Source organism: Pseudophryne corroboree, chromosome 6, assembly GCF_028390025.1.
Source record: "Pseudophryne corroboree isolate aPseCor3 chromosome 6, aPseCor3.hap2, whole genome shotgun sequence".
NCBI lineage: Eukaryota > Metazoa > Chordata > Amphibia > Anura > Myobatrachidae > Pseudophryne > Pseudophryne corroboree.
In genome coordinates this window covers 573,737-595,545 of record NC_086449.1, presented here as the reverse complement: position 1 = coordinate 595,545, position 21,809 = coordinate 573,737, and the positions used below count along the sequence as shown (strand labels likewise).

General features: G+C 54.8%; 1 protein-coding gene across 1 annotated transcript in view; it reads left to right on the top strand.

Annotated features, from left to right (window-relative positions):
• The window catches only part of GABARAP (GABA type A receptor-associated protein), a 36,992-nt gene extending 17,444 nt beyond the window's left edge, over nt 1–19,548 (top strand). The window contains exon 4 of the mRNA XM_063930654.1: nt 19,329–19,548. Within this exon, the coding sequence (XP_063786724.1) occupies nt 19,329–19,394 (66 nt within the window). The 3' untranslated portion in view covers nt 19,395–19,548. The remainder of the gene's footprint in view (nt 1–19,328) is intronic.
• Nucleotides 19,549–21,809: the final 2,261 nt, after the last annotated feature.

Sequence of the window (21,809 nt, the reverse complement as noted above, 5' to 3'; positions counted from 1 at the left end):
AGAGATACAGGACAGGATGGAGGTGTAGTGACAGAGCTGTGTGTGTGAGGTCAGTACAGGAATAGTAGAGACAGGATGGAGGTGTAGTGACAGAGCTGTGTGTGTGAGGGGTCAGTACAGGAATAGTAGAGAGATACAGGACAGGATGGAGGTGTAGTAACAGAGCTGCGGGTGGGGTCAGTACAGGAATAGTAGAGAGATACAGGACAGGATGGAGGTGTAGTGTCAGAGCTGTGTGTGTGTGGGGTCAGTACAGGAATAGTAGAGAGATACAGGACAGGATGGAGGTGTAGTGACAGAGCTGTGTGTGTGGGAGTGGTCAGTACAGGAATAGTAGAGAGATACAGGACAGGATGGAGGTGTAGTAACAGAGCTGTGTGTGTGAGGTCAGTACAGGAATAGTAGAAAGATACAGGACAGGATGGAGGTGTAGTGACAGAGCTGTGTGTGTGGGGTCAGTACAGGAATAGTAGAGAGATACAGGACAGGATGGAGGTGTAGTGACAGAGCTGTGTGTGTGTGAGGGGTCAGTACAGGAATAGTAGTAAGATACAGGACAGGATGGAGGTGTAGTAACAGCTGCGGGTGGGGTCAGTACAGGAATAGTAGAGAGATACAGGACAGGATGGAAGCGTAGTGACAGAGCTGTGTGTGTGAGGTCAGTACAGGAATAGTAGAGAGATACAGGACAGGATGGAGGTGTAGTGACAGAGCTGTGTGTGTGTGGCCAGTACAGGAATAGTAGAGAGATACAGGACAGGATGGAGGTGTAGTGACAGAGCTGCGGGTCGGGTCAGTACAGGAATAGTAGAGAGATACAGGACAGGATGGAGGTGTAGTGTCAGAGCTGTGTGTGTGTGTGGGGTCAGTACAGGAATAGTAGTGAGATACAGGACAGGATGGAGGTGTAGTGACAGAGCTGTGTGTGTGTGGGGTCAGTACAGGAATAGTAATGAGATACAGGACAGGATGGAGGTGTAGTGACAGAGCTGTGTATGTGGGGTCAGTACAGGAATAGTAGAGAGATACAGGACAGGATGGAGGTGTAGGGACAGAGCTGTGTGTGAGGGGACAGGATGGAGGTGTAGTGACAGAGCTGTGTGTGTGGGGTCAGTACAGGAATAGTAGAGAGATACAGGACAGGATGGAGGTGTAGTGACAGAGCTGTGTGTGTGTGGCCAGTACAGGAATAGTAGAGAGATACAGGACAGGATGGAGGTGTAGTGACAGAGCTGCGGGTCGGGTCAGTACAGGAATAGTAGAGAGATACAGGACAGGATGGAGGTGTAGTGTCAGAGCTGTGTGTGTGTGGGGTCAGTACAGGAATAGTAGTGAGATACAGGACAGGATGGAGGTGTAGTGACAGAGCTGTGTGTGTGTGGGGTCAGTACAGGGATAGTAATGAGATACAGGACAGGATGGAGGTGTAGTGACAGAGCTGTGTATGTGGGGTCAGTACTGGAATAGTAGAGAGATACAGGACAGGATGGAGGTGTAGGGACAGAGCTGTGTGTGAGGGGACAGGATGAAGGTGTAGTGACAGAGCTGTGTGTGTGGGGTCAGTACAGGAATAGTAGAGAGATGAAGGACAGGATGGAGGTGTAGTGACAGAGCTGTGTGTGTGAGGTCAGTACAGGAATAGTGGAGAGATACAGGACAGGATGGAGGTGTAGTGACGGAGCTGTGTGTGAGTTCAGTACAGGAATAGTAGAGAGATACAGGACAAGATGGAGGTGTAATGACAGAGCTGTGTGTGTGTGGTCAGGACAGGATGGAGGTGTAGTGACAGAGCTGTGTGTGTGTATGAGGACAGTACAGGAATAGTAGAGAGATACAGGACAGGATGGAGGTGTAGTGACAGAGCTGTGTGTGTGTGGTCAGTACAGGAATAGTAGAGAGATACAGGACAGGATGGAGATGTAGTGACAGAGCTGTGTGTGTGTGTGTGGGGTCAGTACAGGAATAGTAGAGAGATACAGGACAGGATGGAGGTGTCGTGACAGAGCTGTGTGTGTGAGGGGTCAGTACAGGAATAGTAGAGAGATATAGGACAGGATGGAGGTGTAGTGACAGAGCTGTGTGTGTGGGGCCAGTACAGGAATAGTAGAGATATACAGGACAGGATGGAGGTGTCGTGACAGAGCTGTGAGTGTGAGGTCAGTACAGGAATAGTAGAGATATACAGGACAGGATGGAGGTGTAGTGACAGAGCTGTGTGTGTGAGGTCAGTACAGGAATAGTAGAGAGATACAGGACAGGATGGAGGTGTAGTGACAGAGCTGTGTGTGTATGTGAGGTCAGTACAGGAATAGTAGAGAGATACAGGACAAGATGGAGGTGTAATGACAGAGCTGTGTGTGTGTGGGGTCAGTACAGGAATAGCAGAGAGATACAGGACAGGATGGAGGTGTAGTGACAGCTGTGTGTGTGTGAGAGGGGTCAGTACATGAATAGTAGAGAGATATAGGACAGGATGGAGGTGTAGTGACAGAGCTGTGTGTGTGGTGCCAGTACTGGAATAGTAGAGAGATACAGGACAGGATGGAGGTGTAGTGACAGGGCTGTGTGTGTGGGGTCAGTACAGGAATAGTAGAGATATACAGGACAGGATGGAGGTGTCGTGACAGAGCTGTGTGTGTGAGGGGTCAGTACAGGAATAGTAGAGAGATACAGGACAGGATGGAGGTGTAGGGACAGAGCTGTGTGTGAGGGGACAGGATGGAGGTGTAGTAACAGAGCTGTGTGTGTGGGGTCAGTACAGGAATAGTAGAGAGATATAGGACAGGATGGAGGTGTAGTGACAGGGCTGTGTGTGTGGGGTCAGTACAGGAATAGTAGAGATATACAGGACAGGATGGAGGTGTCTTGACAGAGCTGTGTGTGTGAGGGGTCAGTACAGGAATAGTAGAGAGATACAGGACAGGACGGAGGTGTAGTGATAGCTGTGTGTGTGAGGTCAGTACAGGAATAGTAGAGAGATACAGGACAGGATGGAGGTGTAGTGACAGCTGTGTGTTGGCTTAGTACAGGAATAGTAGAGAGATACAGGACAGGATGGAGGTGTAGTGACAGAGCTGTGTGTGTATGGTCAGTACAGGAATAGTAGAGAGATACAAGACAGGATGGAGGTGTAGTGACAGAGCTGTGTGTGGGGTCAGTACAGGAATAGTAGAGACAGGATGGAGGTGTAGTGACAGCTGTGTTTGAGGTTAGTACTGGTGTAGTGTAATGCAGTGATGGTGGAGTGATGTAATGTGTTGAGGGGTCACGGTGGTGTAGTATAATGTAGTGAGAGGGGGATGAAGTGAGTGGGATGGCAGGGAGTGTAAAATATTGGGGGGGTGATGTAGTGTCATGTGATGAGGTGGAGTGTAATGCAATTGGTTGTGGACGGAGTTGGAGCGTAATGATGTAGCAGCAGGGGGTGGCGGTGTAATGTATGGGGGGGGTGCGGCAGTGTAGTGTGATGCAGCAGAGGGTTGTAGTGTAATGTATGGGGGGGGGTGGCAGTGTAGTGTGATGCAGCAGGGGTAGCGGTGTAATGTATGGGGGGGTGCGGCAGTGTAGTGTGATGCAGCAGGGGGTGGCGGTGTAATGTATGGGGGGGGTGCGCAGTGTAGTGTGATACAGCGAAGGGTGGGGGTGTAGTGTGATGCAGCAGAGGGTGGCGGTGTAATGTATGGGGGGGTTGCGGCAGTGTAGTGTGATGCAGCAGTTGGTGGCGGTGTAATGTATGGGGGGGGGGGGTGCGGCAGTGTAGTGTGATGCAGCGGAGGGTGGGGGTGTAGTGTGATGCAGCAGAGGGTGGCGGTGTAATGTATGGGGGGGTGCGGTAGTGTAGTGTGATGCAGCAGAGGGTGGGGGTGTAGTGTGATGCAGCAGAGGAAGGCGGTGTAATGTATGGGGGGGTGCGGCAGTGTAGTGTGATGCAGCAGGTGGTGGCGGTGTAATGTATGGGAAGGGGGGGGGGGGGGGGGGGTGCGGCACTGTAGTGTGATGTGTCCGGGCAGTGGGGGAGGGTGTAGTGCAGCAGGGGGGGCGGTGTGATGTATGGGGGGGGGGGGGGGGGGGGCGTTAGTATAGTGTGATGCAGCAGAGGGTGGCGGTGTAATGTAGGGGGGGGGGGGGGCGTTAGTGTAGTGTGATGCAGCAGGGGGTGGCGGTGTAATGTATGGGGGGGTGCGGCAGTGTAGTGTGATGCAGCAGAGGGTGGCGGTGTAATGTATGGGGGGTGCGGCAGTGTAGTGTGATGCAGCAGAGGGTGGGGGTGTAATGTATGGGGGGGTGCGGCAGTGTAATGTGATGCAGCAGAGGGTGGCAGTGTAATGTATGAGGGGGGGTGCGGCAGTCTAATGTGATGCAGCAGGGGGTGGCGGTGTAATGTATGGGGGGGGGGGGTGCGCAGTGTAGTGTGATGCAGCAGAGGGTGGCGGTGTAATGTATGGGGGGGGTGCGGCAGTGTAGTGTGATGCAGCAAAGGGTGGCGGTGTAATGTAAGGGGGGGGCGTTAGTGTAATGTGATGCAGCAGCGGGTGGCAGTGTAATGTATGGGGGGGGGCGGCAGTGAAGTGTGATGCAGCGGAAGGTGGGGGTGTAGTGTGATGCAGCAGAGGGTGGCGGTGAAATGTATGGATGGGTGCGGCAGTGTAGTGTGATGCAGCAGGGGGTTGCGGTGTAATGTATGGGGGGGGGGGTGCTGCACTGTAGTGTGATGCAGCAGAGGGTGGGGGTGTAGTGTGATGCAGCAGAGGGTGGTAGTGTAATGTATGGGGGGGGGGTGCGGCAGTGTAGTGTGATGCAGCGGAGGGTGTGGGTATAGTGTGATGCAGCAGAGGGTGGCGGTGTAATGTATGGGGGGGTGCGGCAGTGTAGTGTGATGCAGCAGGGGGTGGTAGTGTAATGTATGGGGGGGGGGGCGGCAGTGTAGTGTGATGCAGCAGAGGGTGGCGGTGTAATGTATGGGGGGGTGCGGCAGTGTAATGTGATGCAGCAGAGGGTGGCGGTGTAATGTATGGGGGTGTGCAGCAGTGTAGTGTAGCAGGGGGGGCGGTGTAAAGTATGGGGGGGGGGGGCGGGAGTGTAGTGTGATGCAGCGGAGGGTGGGGGTGTAGTGTGATGCAGTAGAGGGTGGCGGTGTAATGTATGCGGGGGTGCGGCAGTGTAATGTTTAGGGGGAGTGCGGCAGTGTAATGTGATGCAGCAGAGGGTGGCGGTGTAATGTATGCGGGGTGCGGCAGTGTAATGTTTAGGGGGGGTGCGGCAGTGTAGTGTGATGCAGCAGAGGGTGGGGGTGTAGTGTGATGCAGCAGAGGGTGGCGGTGCAATGTATGGGGGGGATGCAGCAGGGGGTGGCGGTGTAATTTTTGGGGGGATGCGGTAGTGTAGTGTGATGCAGCAGAGGGTGGCGGTGTAATGTATGGGGGGTGCGGCAGTGTAGTGTGATGCAGCAGAGGGTGGCGGTGTAATGTATGGGGGGTGCGGCATGGTAGTGTGATGCAGCAGAGGGTGGCGGTGTAATGTATGGGGGGGTGCGGTAGTGTAGTGTGATGCAGCAGAGGGTGGCGGTGTAAATGTATGGGGGGGTGCGGCAGTGTAGTGTGATGCAGCAGAGGGTGGCGGTGTAATGTATGGGGGGGGTGCGACAGTGTAGTGTGATGCAGCAGAGGGTGGCGGTGTAATGTATGGCGGGGTGCGGCAGTGTAGTGTGATGCAGCAGAGGGTGGCGGTGTAATGAATGGAGGGGTGCGGCAGTGTAGTGTGATGCAGCAGAGGGTGGGGGTGTAGTGTGATGCAGTAGAAGGTGGCGGTGTAAATGTTTGGGGGGGTGCGGCAGTGTAGTGTGATGCAGCAGAGGGTGGCGGTGTAATGTATGGGGGTAGTGCGGCAGTGTAGTGTGATGCAGAAGAGGGTGGCGGTGTAATGTATGGGGGGGTGCGGCAGTGTAGTGTGATGCAGCAGAGGGTGGCGGTGTAATGTATGGGGGGGTGCGGCATGGTAGTGTGATGCAGCAGAGGGTGGCTGTGTAATGTATGGGGGGGTGCGGCAGTGTAGTGTGATGCAGCAGAGGGTGGGGGTGTAATGTATGGCGGGGTGCGGCAGTGTAGTGTGATGCAGCAGAGGGTGGCGGTGTAATGTATGGAGGGGTGCGGCAGTGTAGTGTGATGCAGCAGAGGGTGGCGGTGTAATGTATGGGGGGGTGCGGCAGTGTAGTGTGATGCAGTAGAGGGTGGCGGTGTAATGTATGGGGGGGTGCGGCAGTGTAGTGTGATGCAGCAGAGGGTGGCGGTGTAATGTATGGGGGGGTGCGGCAGTGTAGTGTGATGCAGCAGAGGGTGGCGGTGTAATGTATGGGGGGGTGCGGCAGTGTAGTGTGATCCATCAGAGGGTGGCGGTGTAATGTATGGGGGGGTGCGGCAGTGTAGTGTGATGCAGCAGGGGGTGGCGGTGTAATGTATGGCGGGGTGCGGCAGTGTAGTGTGATGCAGTAGAAGGTGGGGGTGTAATGTATGGCGGGGTGCGGCAGTGTAGTGTGATGCAGCAGAGGGTGGCGGTGTAATGTATGGCGGGGTGCGGCAGTGTAGTGTGATGCAGCAGAGGGTTGCGGTGTAATGTATGGAGGGGTGCGGCAGTGTAGTGTGATGCAGCAGAGGGTGGGGGTGTAATGTATGGCGGGGTGCGGCAGTGTAGTGTGATGCAGTAGAAGGTGACGGTGTAATGTATGGGGGGGTGCGGCAGTGTAGTGTGATGCAGCAGAGGGTGGCGGTGTAATGTATGGAGGGGTGCGGCAGTGTAGTGTGATGCAGCAGAGGGTGGGGGTGTAATGTATGGCGGGGTGCGGCAGTGTAGTGTGATGCAGTAGAAGGTGGCGGTGTAATGTATGGCGGGGTGCGGCAGTGTAGTGTTATGCAGTAGAAGGTGGGGGTGTAATGTATGGCGGGGTGCGGCAGTGTAGTGTGATGCAGCAGAGGGTGGCGGTGTAATGTATGGAGGGGTGCAGCAGTGTAGTGTGATGCAGTAGAAGGTGGCGGTGTAATGTATGGGGGGGTGCGGCAGTGTAATGTGATGCAGCAGAGGGTGGCGGTGTAATGTATGGGGGTGTGCAGCAGTGTAGTGTAGCAGGGGGGGCGGTGTAAAGTATGGGGGGGTGCGGGAGTGTAGTGTGATGCAGCGGAGGGTGGGGGTGTAGTGTGATGCAGCAGAGGGTGGCGGTGTAATGTATGGGGGGGTGCGGCAGTATAATGTGATGCAGCAGAGGGTGGCGGTGTAATGTATGGGGGTGTGCAGCAGTGTAGTGTAGCAGGGGGGGCGGTGTAAAGTATGGGGGGGGGTGTGCGGGAGTGTAGTGTGATGCAGCGGAGGGTGGGGGTGTAGCGTGATGCAGTAGAGGGTGGCGGTGTAATGTATGCGGGGGTGCGGCAGTGTAATGTTTAGGGGGGGTGCGGCAGTGTAGTGTGATGCAGCAGAGGGTGGGGGTGTAGTGTGATGCAGCAGAGGGTGGCGGTGCAATGTATGGGGGGGATGCAGCAGGGGGTGGCGGTGTAATTTATGGGGGGGTGCGGTAGTGTAGTGTGATGCAGCAGAGGGTGGCGGTGTAATGTATGGGGGGGTGCGGCAGTGTAGTGTGATGCAGCAGAGGGTGGCGGTGTAATGTATGGGGAGTGCGGCATGGTAGTGTGATGCAGCAGAGGGTGGCGGTGTAATGTATGGGGGGTGCGGTAGTGTAGTGTGATGCAGCAGAGGGTGGCGGTGTAAATGTATGGGGGGGTGCGGCAGTGTAGTGTGATGCAGCAGAGGGTGGCGGTGTAATGTATGGGGGGGTGCGACAGTGTAGTGTGATGCAGCAGAGGGTGGCGGTGTAATGAATGGAGGGGTGCGGCAGTGTAGTGTGATGCAGCAGAGGGTGGGGGTGTAGTGTGATGCAGTAGAAGGTGGCGGTGTAAATGTTTAGGGGGGTGCGGCAGTGTAGTGTGATGCAGCAGAGGGTGGCGGTGAAATGTATGGGGGTAGTGCGGCAGTGTAGTGTGATGCAGAAGAGGGTGGCGGTGTAATGTATGGGGGGGTGCGGCAGTGTAGTGTGATGCAGCAGAGGGTGGCGGTGTAATGTATGGGGGGGTGCGGCATGGTAGTGTGATGCAGCAGAGGGTGGCGGTGTAATGTATGGGGGGGTGCGGCAGTGTAGTGTGATGCAGCAGAGGGTGGGGGTGTAATGCATGGCGGGGTGCGGCAGTGTAGTGTGATGCAGCAGAGGGTGGCGGTGTAATGTATGGAGGGGTGCGGCAGTGTAGTGTGATGCAGCAGAGGGTGGCGGTGTAATGTATGGGGGGGTGCGGCAGTGTAGTGTGATGCAGCAGAGGGTGGCGGTGTAATGTATGGGGGGGTGCGGCAGTGTAGTGTGATGCAGCAGAGGGTGGCGGTGTAATGTATGGGGGGGTGCGGCAGTGTAGTGTGATGCAGCAGAGGGTGGCGGTGTAATGTATGGGGGGGTGCGGCAGTGTAGTGTGATGCAGCAGAGGGTGGCGGTGTAATGTATGGGGGGGTGCGGCAGTGTAGTGTGATGCAGCAGGGGGTGGCGGTGTAATGTATGGCGGGGTGCGGCAGTGTAGTGTGATGCAGTAGAAGGTGGGGGTGTAATGTATGGCGGGGTGCGGCAGTGTAGTGTGATGCAGCAGAGGGTGGCGGTGTAATGTATGGCGGGGTGCGGCAGTGTAGTGTGATGCAGCAGAGGGTGGCGGTGTAATGTATGGAGGGGTGCGGCAGTGTAGTGTGATGCAGCAGAGGGTGGGGGTGTAATGTATGGCGGGGTGCGGCAGTGTAGTGTGATGCAGTAGAAGGTGGCGGTGTAATGTATGGCGGGGTGCGGCAGTGTAGTGTGATGCAGCAGAGGGTGGCGGTGTAATGTATGGAGGGGTGCGGCAGTGTAGTGTGATGCAGCAGAGGGTGGGGGTGTAATGTATGGCGGTGTGCGGCAGTGTAGTGTGATGCAGTAGAAGGTGGCGGTGTAATGTATGGCGGGGTGCGGCAGTGTAGTGTGATGCAGCAGAGGGTGGCGGTGTAATGTATGGAGGGGTGCGGCAGTGTAGTGTGATGCAGTAGAAGGTGGCGGTGTAATGTATGGAGGGGTGCGGCAGTGTAGTGTGATGCAGCAGAGGGTGGGGGTGTAGTGTGATGCAGTAGAAGGTGGCGGTGTAATGTATGGGGGTAGTGCGGCAGTGTAGTGTGATGCAGCAGAGGGTGGCGGTGTAATGTATGGGGGGGTGCGGCAGTGTAGTGTGATGCAGCAGAGGGTGGCGGTGTAATGTATGGAGGGGTGCGGCAGTGTAGTGTGATGCAGCAGAGGGTGGGGGTGTAATGTATGGCGGGGTGCGGCAGTGTAGTGTGATGCAGTAGAAGGTGGCGGTGTAATGTATGGCGGGGTGCGGCAGTGTAGTGTCATGCAGTAGAAGGTGGCGGTGTAATGTATGGCGGGGTGCGGCAGTGTAGTGTGATGCAGCAGAGGGTGGCGGTGTAATGTATGGAGGGGTGCGGCAGTGTAGTGTGATGCAGTAGAAGGTGGCGGTGTAATGTATGGCGGGGTGCGGCAGTGTAGTGTGATGCAGCAGAGGATGGCGGTGTAATGTATGGAGGGGTGCGCCAGTGTAGTGTGATGCAGCAGAGGGTGGGGGTGTAATGTATGGCGGGGTGCGGCAGTGTAGTGTGATGCAGCAGAGGGTGGCGGTGTAATGTATGGAGGGGTGCGGCAGTGTAGTGTGATGCAGCAGAGGGTGGGGGTATAATGTATGGAGGGGTGCGGCAGTGTAGTGCGATGCAGCAGAGGGTGGGGGTGTAGTGTGATGCAGTAGAAGGTGGCGGTGTAATGTATGGGGGTAGTGCGGCAGTGTAGTGTGATGCAGCAGAGGGTGGCGGTGTAATGTATGGGGGGGTGCGGCAGTGTAGTGTGATGCAGCAGAGGGTGGCGGTGTAATGTATGGAGGGGTGCGGCAGTGTAGTGTGATGCAGCAGAGGATGGCGGTGTAATGTATGGAGGAGTGCGGCAGTGTAGTGTGATGCAGCAGAGGGTGGGGGTGTAATGTATGGCGGGGTGCGGCAGTGTAGTGTGATGCAGTAGAAGGTGGCGGTGTAATGTATGGCGGGGTGCGGCAGCGTAGTGTGATGCAGTAGAAGGTGGCGGTGTAATGTATGGCGGGGTGCCGCAGTGTAGTGTGATGCAGCAAAGGGTGGCGGTGTAATGTATGGAGGGGTGCGGCAGTTTAGTGTGATGCAGCAGAGGGTGGGGGTGTAATGTATGGCGGGGTGCGGCAGTGTAGTGTGATGCAGTAGAAGGTGGCGGTGTAATGTATGGCGGGGTGCGGCAGTGTAGTGTGATGCAGCAGAGGGTGGCGGTGTAATGTATGGAGGGGTGCGGCAGTGTAGTGTGATGCAGTAGAAGGTGGCGGTGTAATGTAAGGCGGGGTGCGGCAGTGTAGTGTGATGCAGCAGAGGATGGCGGTGTAATGTATGGAGGGGTGCGGCAGTGTAGTGTGATGCAGCAGAGGTTGGGGGTGTAATGTATGGAGGGGTGCGGCAGTGTAGTGCGATGCAGCAGAGGGTGGGGGTGTAGTGTGATGCAGTAGAAGGTGGCGGTGTAATGTATGGCTGTAGTGCGGCAGTGTAGTGTGATGCATCGGGGTGGCGGTGTAATGTATGGGGGTAGTGCGGCAGTGTAGTGTGATGCAGTAGAGGGTGGCGGTGTAATGTATGGGGGTAGTGCGGCAGTGTAGTGTGATGCAGTAGAGGGTGGCGGTGTAATGTATGGGGGGGTGCGGCAGTGTAGTGTGATGCATCGGGGTGGCGGTGTAATGTATGGGGGTAGTGCGGCAGTGTAGTGTGATGCAGCAGAGGGTGGGGGTGTAATGTATGGGGGGGTGCGGCAGTGTAGTGTGATGCAGCAGAGGGTGGCGGTGTAATGTATGGGGAGTGCGGCATGGTAGTGTGATGCAGCAGAGGGTGGCGGTGTAATGTATGGGGGGGTGCGGTAGTGTAGTGTGATGCAGCAAAGGGTGGCGGTGTAAATGTATGGGGGGGTGCGGCAGTGTAGTGTGATGCAGCAGAGGGTGGCGGTGTAATGTATGGGGGGGTGCGACAGTGTAGTGTGATGCAGCAGAGGGTGGCGGTGTAATGAATGGAGGGGTGCGGCAGTGCAGTGTGATGCAGCAGAGGGTGGGGGTGTAGTGTGATGCAGTAGAAGGTGGCGGTGTAAATGTTTAGGGGGGTGCGGCAGTGTAGTGTGATGCAGCAGAGGGTGGCGGTGTAATGTATGGGGGTAGTGCGGCAGTGTAGTGTGATGCAGAAGAGGGTGGCGGTGTAATGTATGGGGGGGTGCGGCAGTGTAGTGTGATGCAGCAGAGGGTGGCGGTGTAATGTATGGGGGGGTGCGGCAGTGTAGTGTTATGCAGCAGAGGGTGGCGGTGTAATGTATGGGGGGGTGCGGCAGTGTAGTGTGATGCAGCAGAGGGTGGCGGTGTAATGTATGGAGGGGTGCGGCAGTGTAGTGTGATGCGGCAGTGTAGTGTGATGCAGCAGAGGGTGGGGGTGTAATGTATGGCGGGGTGCGGCAGTGTAGTGTGATGCAGTAGAAGGTGGCGGTGTAATGTATGGCGGGGTGCGGCAGTGTAGTGTGATGCAGCAGAGGGTGGCGGTGTAATGTATGGAGGGGTGCGGCAGTGTAGTGTGATGCAGCAGAGGGTGGGGGTGTAATGTATGGCGGGGTGCGGCAGTGTAGTGTGATGCAGTAGAAGGTGGCGGTGTAATGTATGGCGGGGTGCGGCAGTGTAGTGTGATGCAGTAGAGGGTGGCGGTGTAATGTATGGAGGGGTGCGGCAGTGTAGTGTGATGCAGTAGAAGGTGGCGGTGTAATGTATGGAGGGGTGCGGCAGTGTAGTGTGATGCAGCAGAGGGTGGGGGTGTAGTGTGATGCAGTAGAAGGTGGCGGTGTAATGTATGGGGGTAGTGCGGCAGTGTAGTGTGATGCAGCAGAGGGTGGCGGTGTAATGTATGGGGGGGTGCGGCAGTGTAGTGTGATGCAGCAGAGGGTGGCGGTGTAATGTATGGAGGGGTGCGGCAGTGTAGTGTGATGCAGCAGAGGGTGGGGGTGTAATGTATGGCGGGGTGCGGCAGTGTAGTGTGATGCAGTAGAAGGTGGCGGTGTAATGTATGGCGGGGTGCGGCAGTGTAGTGTGATGCAGTAGAAGGTGGCGGTGTAATGTATGGCGGGGTGCGGCAGTGTAGTGTGATGCAGCAGAGGGTGGCGGTGTAATGTATGGAGGGGTGCGGCAGTGTAGTGTGATGCAGTAGAAGGTGGCGGTGTAATGTATGGCGGGGTGCGGCAGTGTAGTGTGATGCAGCAGAGGATGGCGGTGTAATGTATGGAGGGGTGCGCCAGTGTAGTGTGATGCAGCAGAGGGTGGGAGTGTAATGTATGGCGGGGTGCGGCAGTGTAGTGTGATGCAGCAGAGGGTGGCGGTGTAATGTATGGAGGGGTGCGGCAGTGTAGTGTGATGCAGCAGAGGGTGGGGGTATAATGTATGGAGGGGTGCGGCAGTGTAGTGCGATGCAGCAGAGGGTGGGGGTGTAGTGTGATGCAGTAGAAGGTGGCGGTGTAATGTATGGGGGTAGTGCGGCAGTGTAGTGTGATGCAGCAGAGGGTGGCGGTGTAATGTATGGGGGGGTGCGGCAGTGTAGTGTGATGCAGCAGAGGGTGGCGGTGTAATGTATGGAGGGGTGCGGCAGTGTAGTGTGATGCAGCAGAGGATGGCGGTGTAATGTATGGAGGAGTGCGGCAGTGTAGTGTGATGCAGCAGAGGGTGGGGGTGTAATGTATGGCGGGGTGCGGCAGTGTAGTGTGATGCAGTAGAAGGTGGCGGTGTAATGTATGGCGGGGTGCGGCAGCGTAGTGTGATGCAGTAGAAGGTGGCGGTGTAATGTATGGCGGGGTGCCGCAGTGTAGTGTGATGCAGCAAAGGGTGGCGGTGTAATGTATGGAGGGGTGCGGCAGTTTAGTGTTATGCAGCAGAGGGTGGGGGTGTAATGTATGGCGGGGTGCGGCAGTGTAGTGTGATGCAGTAGAAGGTGGCGGTGTAATGTATGGCGGGGTGCGGCAGTGTAGTGTGATGCAGCAGAGGGTGGCGGTGTAATGTATGGAGGGGTGCGGCAGTGTAGTGTGATGCAGTAGAAGGTGGCGGTGTAATGTATGGCGGGGTGCGGCAGTGTAGTGTGATGCAGCAGAGGATGGCGGTGTAATGTATGGAGGGGTGCGGCAGTGTAGTGTGATGCAGCAGAGGTTGGGGGTGTAATGTATGGAGGGGTGCGGCAGTGTAGTGCGATGCAGCAGAGGGTGGGGGTGTAGTGTGATGCAGTAGAAGGTGGCGGTGTAATGTATGGCTGTAGTGCGGCAGTGTAGTGTGATGCATCGGGGTGGCGGTGTAATGTATGGGGGTAGTGCGGCAGTGTAGTGTGATGCAGTAGAGGGTGGCGGTGTAATGTATGGGGGTAGTGCGGCAGTGTAGTGTGATGCAGTAGAGGGTGGCGGTGTAATGTATGGGGGGGTGCGGCAGTGTAGTGTGATGCATCGGGGTGGCGGTGTAATGTATGGGGGTAGTGCGGCAGTGTAGTGTGATGCAGCAGAGGGTGGGGGTGTAATGTATGGGGGTAGTGCGGCAGTGTAGTGTGATGCATCGGGGTGGCGGTGTAATGTATGGCGGGGTGCGGCAGTGTAGTGTGATGCATCGGGGTGGCGGTGTAATGTATGGGGAGGTGCGGCAGTGTAGTGTAATGCAGTAGAGGGTGGCGGTGTAATGTATGGGGGTAGTGCGGCAGTGTAGTGTGATGCATCGGGGTGGCGGTGTAATGTATGGAGGGGTGCGCAGTGTAGTGTGATGCAGCAGAGGGTGGGGGTGTAATGTATGGGGGTAGTGCGGCAGTGTAGTGTGATGCATCGGGGTGGCGGTGTAATGTATGGCGGGGTGCGGCAGTGTAGTGTGATGCAGTAGAGGGTGGCGGTGTAATGTATGGGGAGGTGCGGCAGTGTAGTGTGATGCAGTAGAGGGTGGCGGTGTAATGTATGGGGGTAGTGCGGCAGTGTAGTGTGATGCATCGGGGTGGCGGTGTAATGTATGGAGGGGTGCGCAGTGTAGTGTGATGCAGCAGAGGGTGGGGGTGTAGTGTGATGCAGTAGAGGGTGGCGGTGTAATGTATGGGGGTAGTGCGGCAGTGTAGTGTGATGCATCGGGGTGGCGGTGTAATGTATGGCGGGGTGCGGCAGTGTAGTGTGATGCATCGGGGTGGCGGTGTAATGTATGGGGAGGTGCGGCAGTGTAGTGTGATGCAGTAGAGGGTGGCGGTGTAATGTATGGGGGTAGTGCGGCAGTGTAGTGTGATGCATCGGGGTGGCGGTGTAATGTATGGAGGGGTGCGCAGTGTAGTGTGATGCAGCAGAGGGTGGGGGTGTAGTGTGATGCAGTAGAGGGTGGCGGTGTAATGTATGGGGGTAGTGCGGCAGTGTAGTGTGATGCATCGGGGTGGCGGTGTAATGTATGGCGGGGTGCGGCAGTGTAGTGTGATGCATCGGGGTGGCGGTGTAATGTATGGGGAGGTGCGGCAGTGTAGTGTGATGCAGTAGAGGGTGGCGGTGTAATGTATGGGGGTAGTGCGACAGTGTAGTGTGATGCATCGGGGTGGCGGTGTAATGTATGGAGGGGTGCGCAGTGTAGTGTGATGCAGCAGAGGGTGGGGGTGTAGTGTGATGCATCGGGGTGGCGGTGTAATGTATGGGGCGGTGCGCAGTGTAGTGTGATGCAGCAGAGGGTGGGGGTGTAGTGTGATGCAGTAGAGGGTGGCGGTGTAATGTATGGGGGTAGTGCGGCAGTGTAGTGTGATGCATCGGGGTGGCGGTGTAATGTATGGCGGGGTGCGGCAGTGTAGTGTGATGCATCGGGGTGGCGGTGTAATGTATGGGGAGGTGCGGCAGTGTAGTGTAATGCAGTAGAGGGTGGCGGTGTAATGTATGGGGGTAGTGCGGCAGTGTAGTGTGATGCATCGGGGTGGCGGTGTAATGTATGGCGGGGTGCGGCAGTGTAGTGTGATGCATCGGGGTGGCGGTGTAATGTATGGGGAGGTGCGGCAGTGTAGTGTGATGCAGTAGAGGGTGGCGGTGTAGTGTATGGGGGGTAGTGCGGCAGTGTAGTGTGATGCATCGGGGTGGCGGTGTAATGTATGGAGGGGTGCGCAGTGTAGTGTGATGCAGCAGAGGGTGGGGGTGTAGTGTGATGCATCGGGGTGGCGGTGTAATGTATGGGGCGGTGCGCAGTGTAGTGTGATGCAGCAGAGGGTGGGGGTGTAGTGTGATGCAGTAGAGGGTGGCGGTGTAATGTATGGGGGTAGTGCGGCAGTGTAGTGTGATGCATCGGGGTGGCGGTGTAATGTATGGCGGGGTGCGGCAGTGTAGTGTGATGCATCGGGGTGGCGGTGTAATGTATGGGTAGGTGCGGCAGTGTAGTGTGATGCAGTAGAGGGTGGCGGTGTAATGTATGGGGGTAGTGCGACAGTGTAGTGTGATGCATCGGGGTGGCGGTGTAATGTATGGAGGGGTGCGCAGTGTAGTGTGATGCAGCAGAGGGTGGGGGTGTAGTGTGATGCATCGGGGTGGCGGTGTAATGTATGGGGCGGTGCGCAGTGTAGTGTGATGCAGCAGAGGGTGGGGGTGTAGTGTGATGCAGTAGAGGGTGGCGGTGTAATGTATGGGGGTAGTGCGGCAGTGTAGTGTGATGCATCGGGGTGGCGGTGTAATGTATGGCGGGGTGCGGCAGTGTAGTGTGATGCATCGGGGTGGCGGTGTAATGTATGGGGAGGTGCGGCAGTGTAGTGTAATGCAGTAGAGGGTGGCGGTGTAATGTATGGGGGTAGTGCGGCAGTGTAGTGTGATGCAGTAGAGGGTGGCGGTGTAGTGTATGGGGGTAGTGCGGCAGTGTAGTGTGATGCATCGGGGTGGCGGTGTAATGTATGGGGGGGGTGCGGCAGTGTAGTGTGATGCATCGGGGTGGCGGTGTAATGTATGGGGAGGTGCGGCAGTGTAGTGTAATGCAGTAGAGGGTGGCGGTGTAATGTATGGGGAGGTGCGGCAGTGTAGTGTAATGCAGTAGAGGGTGGCGGTGTAATGTATGGGGGTAGTGCGGCAGTGTAGTGTGATGCAGTAGAGGGTGGCGGTGTAATGTATGGGGGGGTGCGGCAGTGTAGTGTGATGCATCAGGGTGGCGGTGTAATGTATGGCGGGGTGCGGCAGTGTAGTGTAATGCAGTAGAGGGTGGCGGTGTAATGTATGGGGGTAGTGCGGCAGTGTAGTGTGATGCAGTAGAGGGTGGCGGTGTAATGTATGGGGGGGTGCGGCAGTGTAGTGTGATGCAGCAGAGGGTGGGGGTGTAATGTATGGGGGTAGTGCGGCAGTGTAGTGTGATGCATCGGGGTGGCGGTGTAATGTATGGCGGGGTGCGGCAGTGTAGTGTGATGCATCGGGGTGGCGGTGTAATGTATGGGGAGGTGCGGCAGTGTAGTGTAATGCAGTAGAGGGTGGCGGTGTAATGTATGGGGGTAGTGCGGCAGTGTAGTGTGATGCATCGGGGTGGCGGTGTAATGTATGGAGGGGTGCGCAGTGTAGTGTGATGCAGCAGAGGGTGGGGGTGTAATGTATGGGGGTAGTGCGGCAGTGTAGTGTGATGCATCGGGGTGGCGGTGTAATGTATGGCGGGGTGCGGCAGTGTAGTGTGATGCAGTAGAGGGTGGCGGTGTAATGTATGGGGAGGTGCGGCAGTGTAGTGTGATGCAGTAGAGGGTGGCGGTGTAATGTATGGGGGTAGTGCGGCAGTGTAGTGTGATGCATCGGGGTGGCGGTGTAATGTATGGAGGGGTGCGCAGTGTAGTGTGATGCAGCAGAGGGTGGGGGTGTAGTGTGATGCAGTAGAGGGTGGCGGTGTAATGTATGGGGGTAGTGCGGCAGTGTAGTGTGATGCATCGGGGTGGCGGTGTAATGTATGGCGGGGTGCGGCAGTGTAGTGTGATGCATCGGGGTGGCGGTGTAATGTATGGGGAGGTGCGGCAGTGTAGTGTGATGCAGTAGAGGGTGGCGGTGTAATGTATGGGGGTAGTGCGGCAGTGTAGTGTGATGCATCGGGGTGGCGGTGTAATGTATGGAGGGGTGCGCAGTGTAGTGTGATGCAGCAGAGGGTGGGGGTGTAGTGTGATGCAGTAGAGGGTGGCGGTGTAATGTATGGGGGTAGTGCGGCAGTGTAGTGTGATGCATCGGGGTGGCGGTGTAATGTATGGCGGGGTGCGGCAGTGTAGTGTGATGCATCGGGGTGGCGGTGTAATGTATGGGGAGGTGCGGCAGTGTAGTGTGATGCAGTAGAGGGTGGCGGTGTAATGTATGGGGGTAGTGCGACAGTGTAGTGTGATGCATCGGGGTGGCGGTGTAATGTATGGAGGGGTGCGCAGTGTAGTGTGATGCAGCAGAGGGTGGGGGTGTAGTGTGATGCATCGGGGTGGCGGTGTAATGTATGGGGCGGTGCGCAGTGTAGTGTGATGCAGCAGAGGGTGGGGGTGTAGTGTGATGCAGTAGAGGGTGGCGGTGTAATGTATGGGGGTAGTGCGGCAGTGTAGTGTGATGCATCGGGGTGGCGGTGTAATGTATGGCGGGGTGCGGCAGTGTAGTGTGATGCATCGGGGTGGCGGTGTAATGTATGGGGAGGTGCGGCAGTGTAGTGTAATGCAGTAGAGGGTGGCGGTGTAATGTATGGGGGTAGTGCGGCAGTGTAGTGTGATGCATCGGGGTGGCGGTGTAATGTATGGCGGGGTGCGGCAGTGTAGTGTGATGCATCGGGGTGGCGGTGTAATGTATGGGGAGGTGCGGCAGTGTAGTGTGATGCAGTAGAGGGTGGCGGTGTAGTGTATGGGGGGTAGTGCGGCAGTGTAGTGTGATGCATCGGGGTGGCGGTGTAATGTATGGAGGGGTGCGCAGTGTAGTGTGATGCAGCAGAGGGTGGGGGTGTAGTGTGATGCATCGGGGTGGCGGTGTAATGTATGGGGCGGTGCGCAGTGTAGTGTGATGCAGCAGAGGGTGGGGGTGTAGTGTGATGCAGTAGAGGGTGGCGGTGTAATGTATGGGGGTAGTGCGGCAGTGTAGTGTGATGCATCGGGGTGGCGGTGTAATGTATGGCGGGGTGCGGCAGTGTAGTGTGATGCATCGGGGTGGCGGTGTAATGTATGGGTAGGTGCGGCAGTGTAGTGTGATGCAGTAGAGGGTGGCGGTGTAATGTATGGGGGTAGTGCGACAGTGTAGTGTGATGCATCGGGGTGGCGGTGTAATGTATGGAGGGGTGCGCAGTGTAGTGTGATGCAGCAGAGGGTGGGGGTGTAGTGTGATGCATCGGGGTGGCGGTGTAATGTATGGGGCGGTGCGCAGTGTAGTGTGATGCAGCAGAGGGTGGGGGTGTAGTGTGATGCAGTAGAGGGTGGCGGTGTAATGTATGGGGGTAGTGCGGCAGTGTAGTGTGATGCATCGGGGTGGCGGTGTAATGTATGGCGGGGTGCGGCAGTGTAGTGTGATGCATCGGGGTGGCGGTGTAATGTATGGGGAGGTGCGGCAGTGTAGTGTAATGCAGTAGAGGGTGGCGGTGTAATGTATGGGGGTAGTGCGGCAGTGTAGTGTGATGCAGTAGAGGGTGGCGGTGTAGTGTATGGGGGTAGTGCGGCAGTGTAGTGTGATGCATCGGGGTGGCGGTGTAATGTATGGGGGGGGTGCGGCAGTGTAGTGTGATGCATCGGGGTGGCGGTGTAATGTATGGGGAGGTGCGGCAGTGTAGTGTAATGCAGTAGAGGGTGGCGGTGTAATGTATGGGGAGGTGCGGCAGTGTAGTGTAATGCAGTAGAGGGTGGCGGTGTAATGTATGGGGGTAGTGCGGCAGTGTAGTGTGATGCAGTAGAGGGTGGCGGTGTAATGTATGGGGGGGTGCGGCAGTGTAGTGTGATGCATCAGGGTGGCGGTGTAATGTATGGCGGGGTGCGGCAGTGTAGTGTAATGCAGTAGAGGGTGGCGGTGTAATGTATGGGGGTAGTGCGGCAGTGTAGTGTGATGCAGTAGAGGGTGGCGGTGTAATGTATGGGGGGGTGCGGCAGTGTAGTGTGATGCATCGGGGTGGCGGTGTAATGTATGGCGGGGTGCGGCAGTGTAGTGTGATGCATCAGGGTGGCGGTGTAATGTATGGGGGGGTGCGGCAGTGCAGTAACCACCATCTCTTTGTCTCTAGGAACACCACGAGGAGGACTGCTTCCTGTATATTGCCTATAGTGACGAGAGTGTATATGGAATGTAACCCCCCCCCAATGTGACTCTTCCCTTTACCATCCTGTAATCTCTGTGACTGCCCCCTATGTCAGAGGGTGGGAACTGCTCCTGTAAATGGAGCGCTTATCACAACCCTTCCCTGCCCCATACAGGGGCCATTCGTAATAAAATGATTGACAATGCCACGTATCCTGTGTATTGTGTCTCATGGTGCCTCACTCTCCCTATGTATGGGGTGCAGAACCGCTGGGGGCAGGGAGGCAGACAGTGGTGTCTTGGGGATCTGTAGGGAGCAGTCAGGGTCCCTGACGCAGGAGTCCTCCTCCCTACACACAAACACCTTCCGTGTCTCTACAATGGTAACATATGCTTCACTCTCATATTATCTGTCTCTGCCACTCTTATTATACATCTGTCATTATACCCCCTCCCCCGTATATCACTTCCACTGTATCTTCCTCATATTATATCACTATCACTGTATCTTCCTCATATTATATCACTTCCACTGTGTCCTCCCATATTATATCACTGCCACTGTATCTTCCTCATATTATATCACTATCACTGTATCTTCCTCATATTATATCCCTGCCACTGTATCTTCCTCATATTATATCCCTGCCACTGTATCTTCCTCATATTATATCACTGCCACTGTATCTTCCTCATATTATATCACTATCACTGTATCTCCCTCATATTATATCACTGCCACTGTATCTTCCTCATATTATATCACTTCCACTGTATCTTCCTCATATTATATCACTGCCACTGTATCTTCCTCATATTATATCACTGCCACTGTATCTTCCTCATATTATATCACTGTCACTGTATCTTCCTCATATTATATCACTATCACTGTATCTCCCTCATATTATATCACTGCCACTGTATCTTCCTCATATTATATCACTTCCACTGTATCTTCCTCATATTATATCCCTGCCACTGTATCTTCCTCATATTATATCACTATCACTGTATCTCCCTCATATTATATCACTGCCACTGTATCTTCCTCATATTATATCACTGTCACTGTATCTTCCTCATATTATATCACTGCCACTGTATCTTCCTCATATTATATCACTGCCACTGTATCTTCCTCATATTATATCACTGCCACTGTATCTTCCTCATATTATATCACTGTATCTTCCTCATATTATATCACTGCCACTGTATCTTCCTCATATTATATCACTGCCACTGTATCTTCCTCATATTATATCACTGTATCTTCCTCACATTATATCACTGCCACTGTATCTTCCTCACATTATATCACTGCCACTGTATCCCCTCATATTATATCCCTGCCACTGTATCTTCCTCATATTATATCACTGCCACTGTATCTTCCTCATATTATATCACTGTCACTGTATCTTCCTCATATTATATCACTGCCACTGTATCTTCCTCATATTATATCACTGCCACTGTATCTTCCTCATATTATATCACTGCCACTGTATCTCCCTCATATTATATCACTGCCACTGTGTCTTCCTCATATTATATCACTGCCACTGTATCTTCCTCATATTATATCACTGCCACTGTATCTTCCTCACATTATATCACTGCCACTGTATCCCCTCATATTATATCCCTGCCACTGTATCTTCCTCATATTATATCCCTGCCACTGTATCTTCCTCATATTATATCACTGTCGCTGTATCTTCCTCATATTATATCACTGTCGCTGTATCTTCCTCATATTATATCATTGCCACTGTATCTTCCTCATATTATATCACTGCCACTGTATCTTCCTCATATTATATCACTGCCACTGTATCTCCCTCATATTATATCACTGCCACTGTGTCTTCCTCATATTATATCACTGCCACTGTATCTTCCTCATATTATATCACTGCCACTGTATCTTCCTCATATCACTTCCACTGTATCTTCCTCATATTATATCACTGCCACTGTATCTTCCTCATATTATATCACTGCCACTGTATCTTCCTCATATTATATCCCTGCCTTCCTCATATTATATCCCTGCCACTGTATCTTCCTCATATTATATCACTGTATCTTCCTCATATTATATCACTTCCACTGTATCTTCCTCATATTATATCACTGCCACTGTATCTCCCTCATATTATATCCCTGCCACTGTATCTTCCTCATATTATATCACTGTCACTGTATCTTCCTCATATTATATCACTGCCACTGTATCTTCCTCATATTATATCCCTGCCTTCCTCATATTATATCCCTGCCACTGTATCTTCCTCATATTATATCACTGTATCTTCCTCATATTATATCACTTCCACTGTATCTTCCTCATATTATATCACTGCCACTGTATCTTCCTCATATTATATCACTTCCACTGTATCCTCCATATTATATCACTGCCACTGTATCTTCCTCATATTATATCACTGCCACTGTA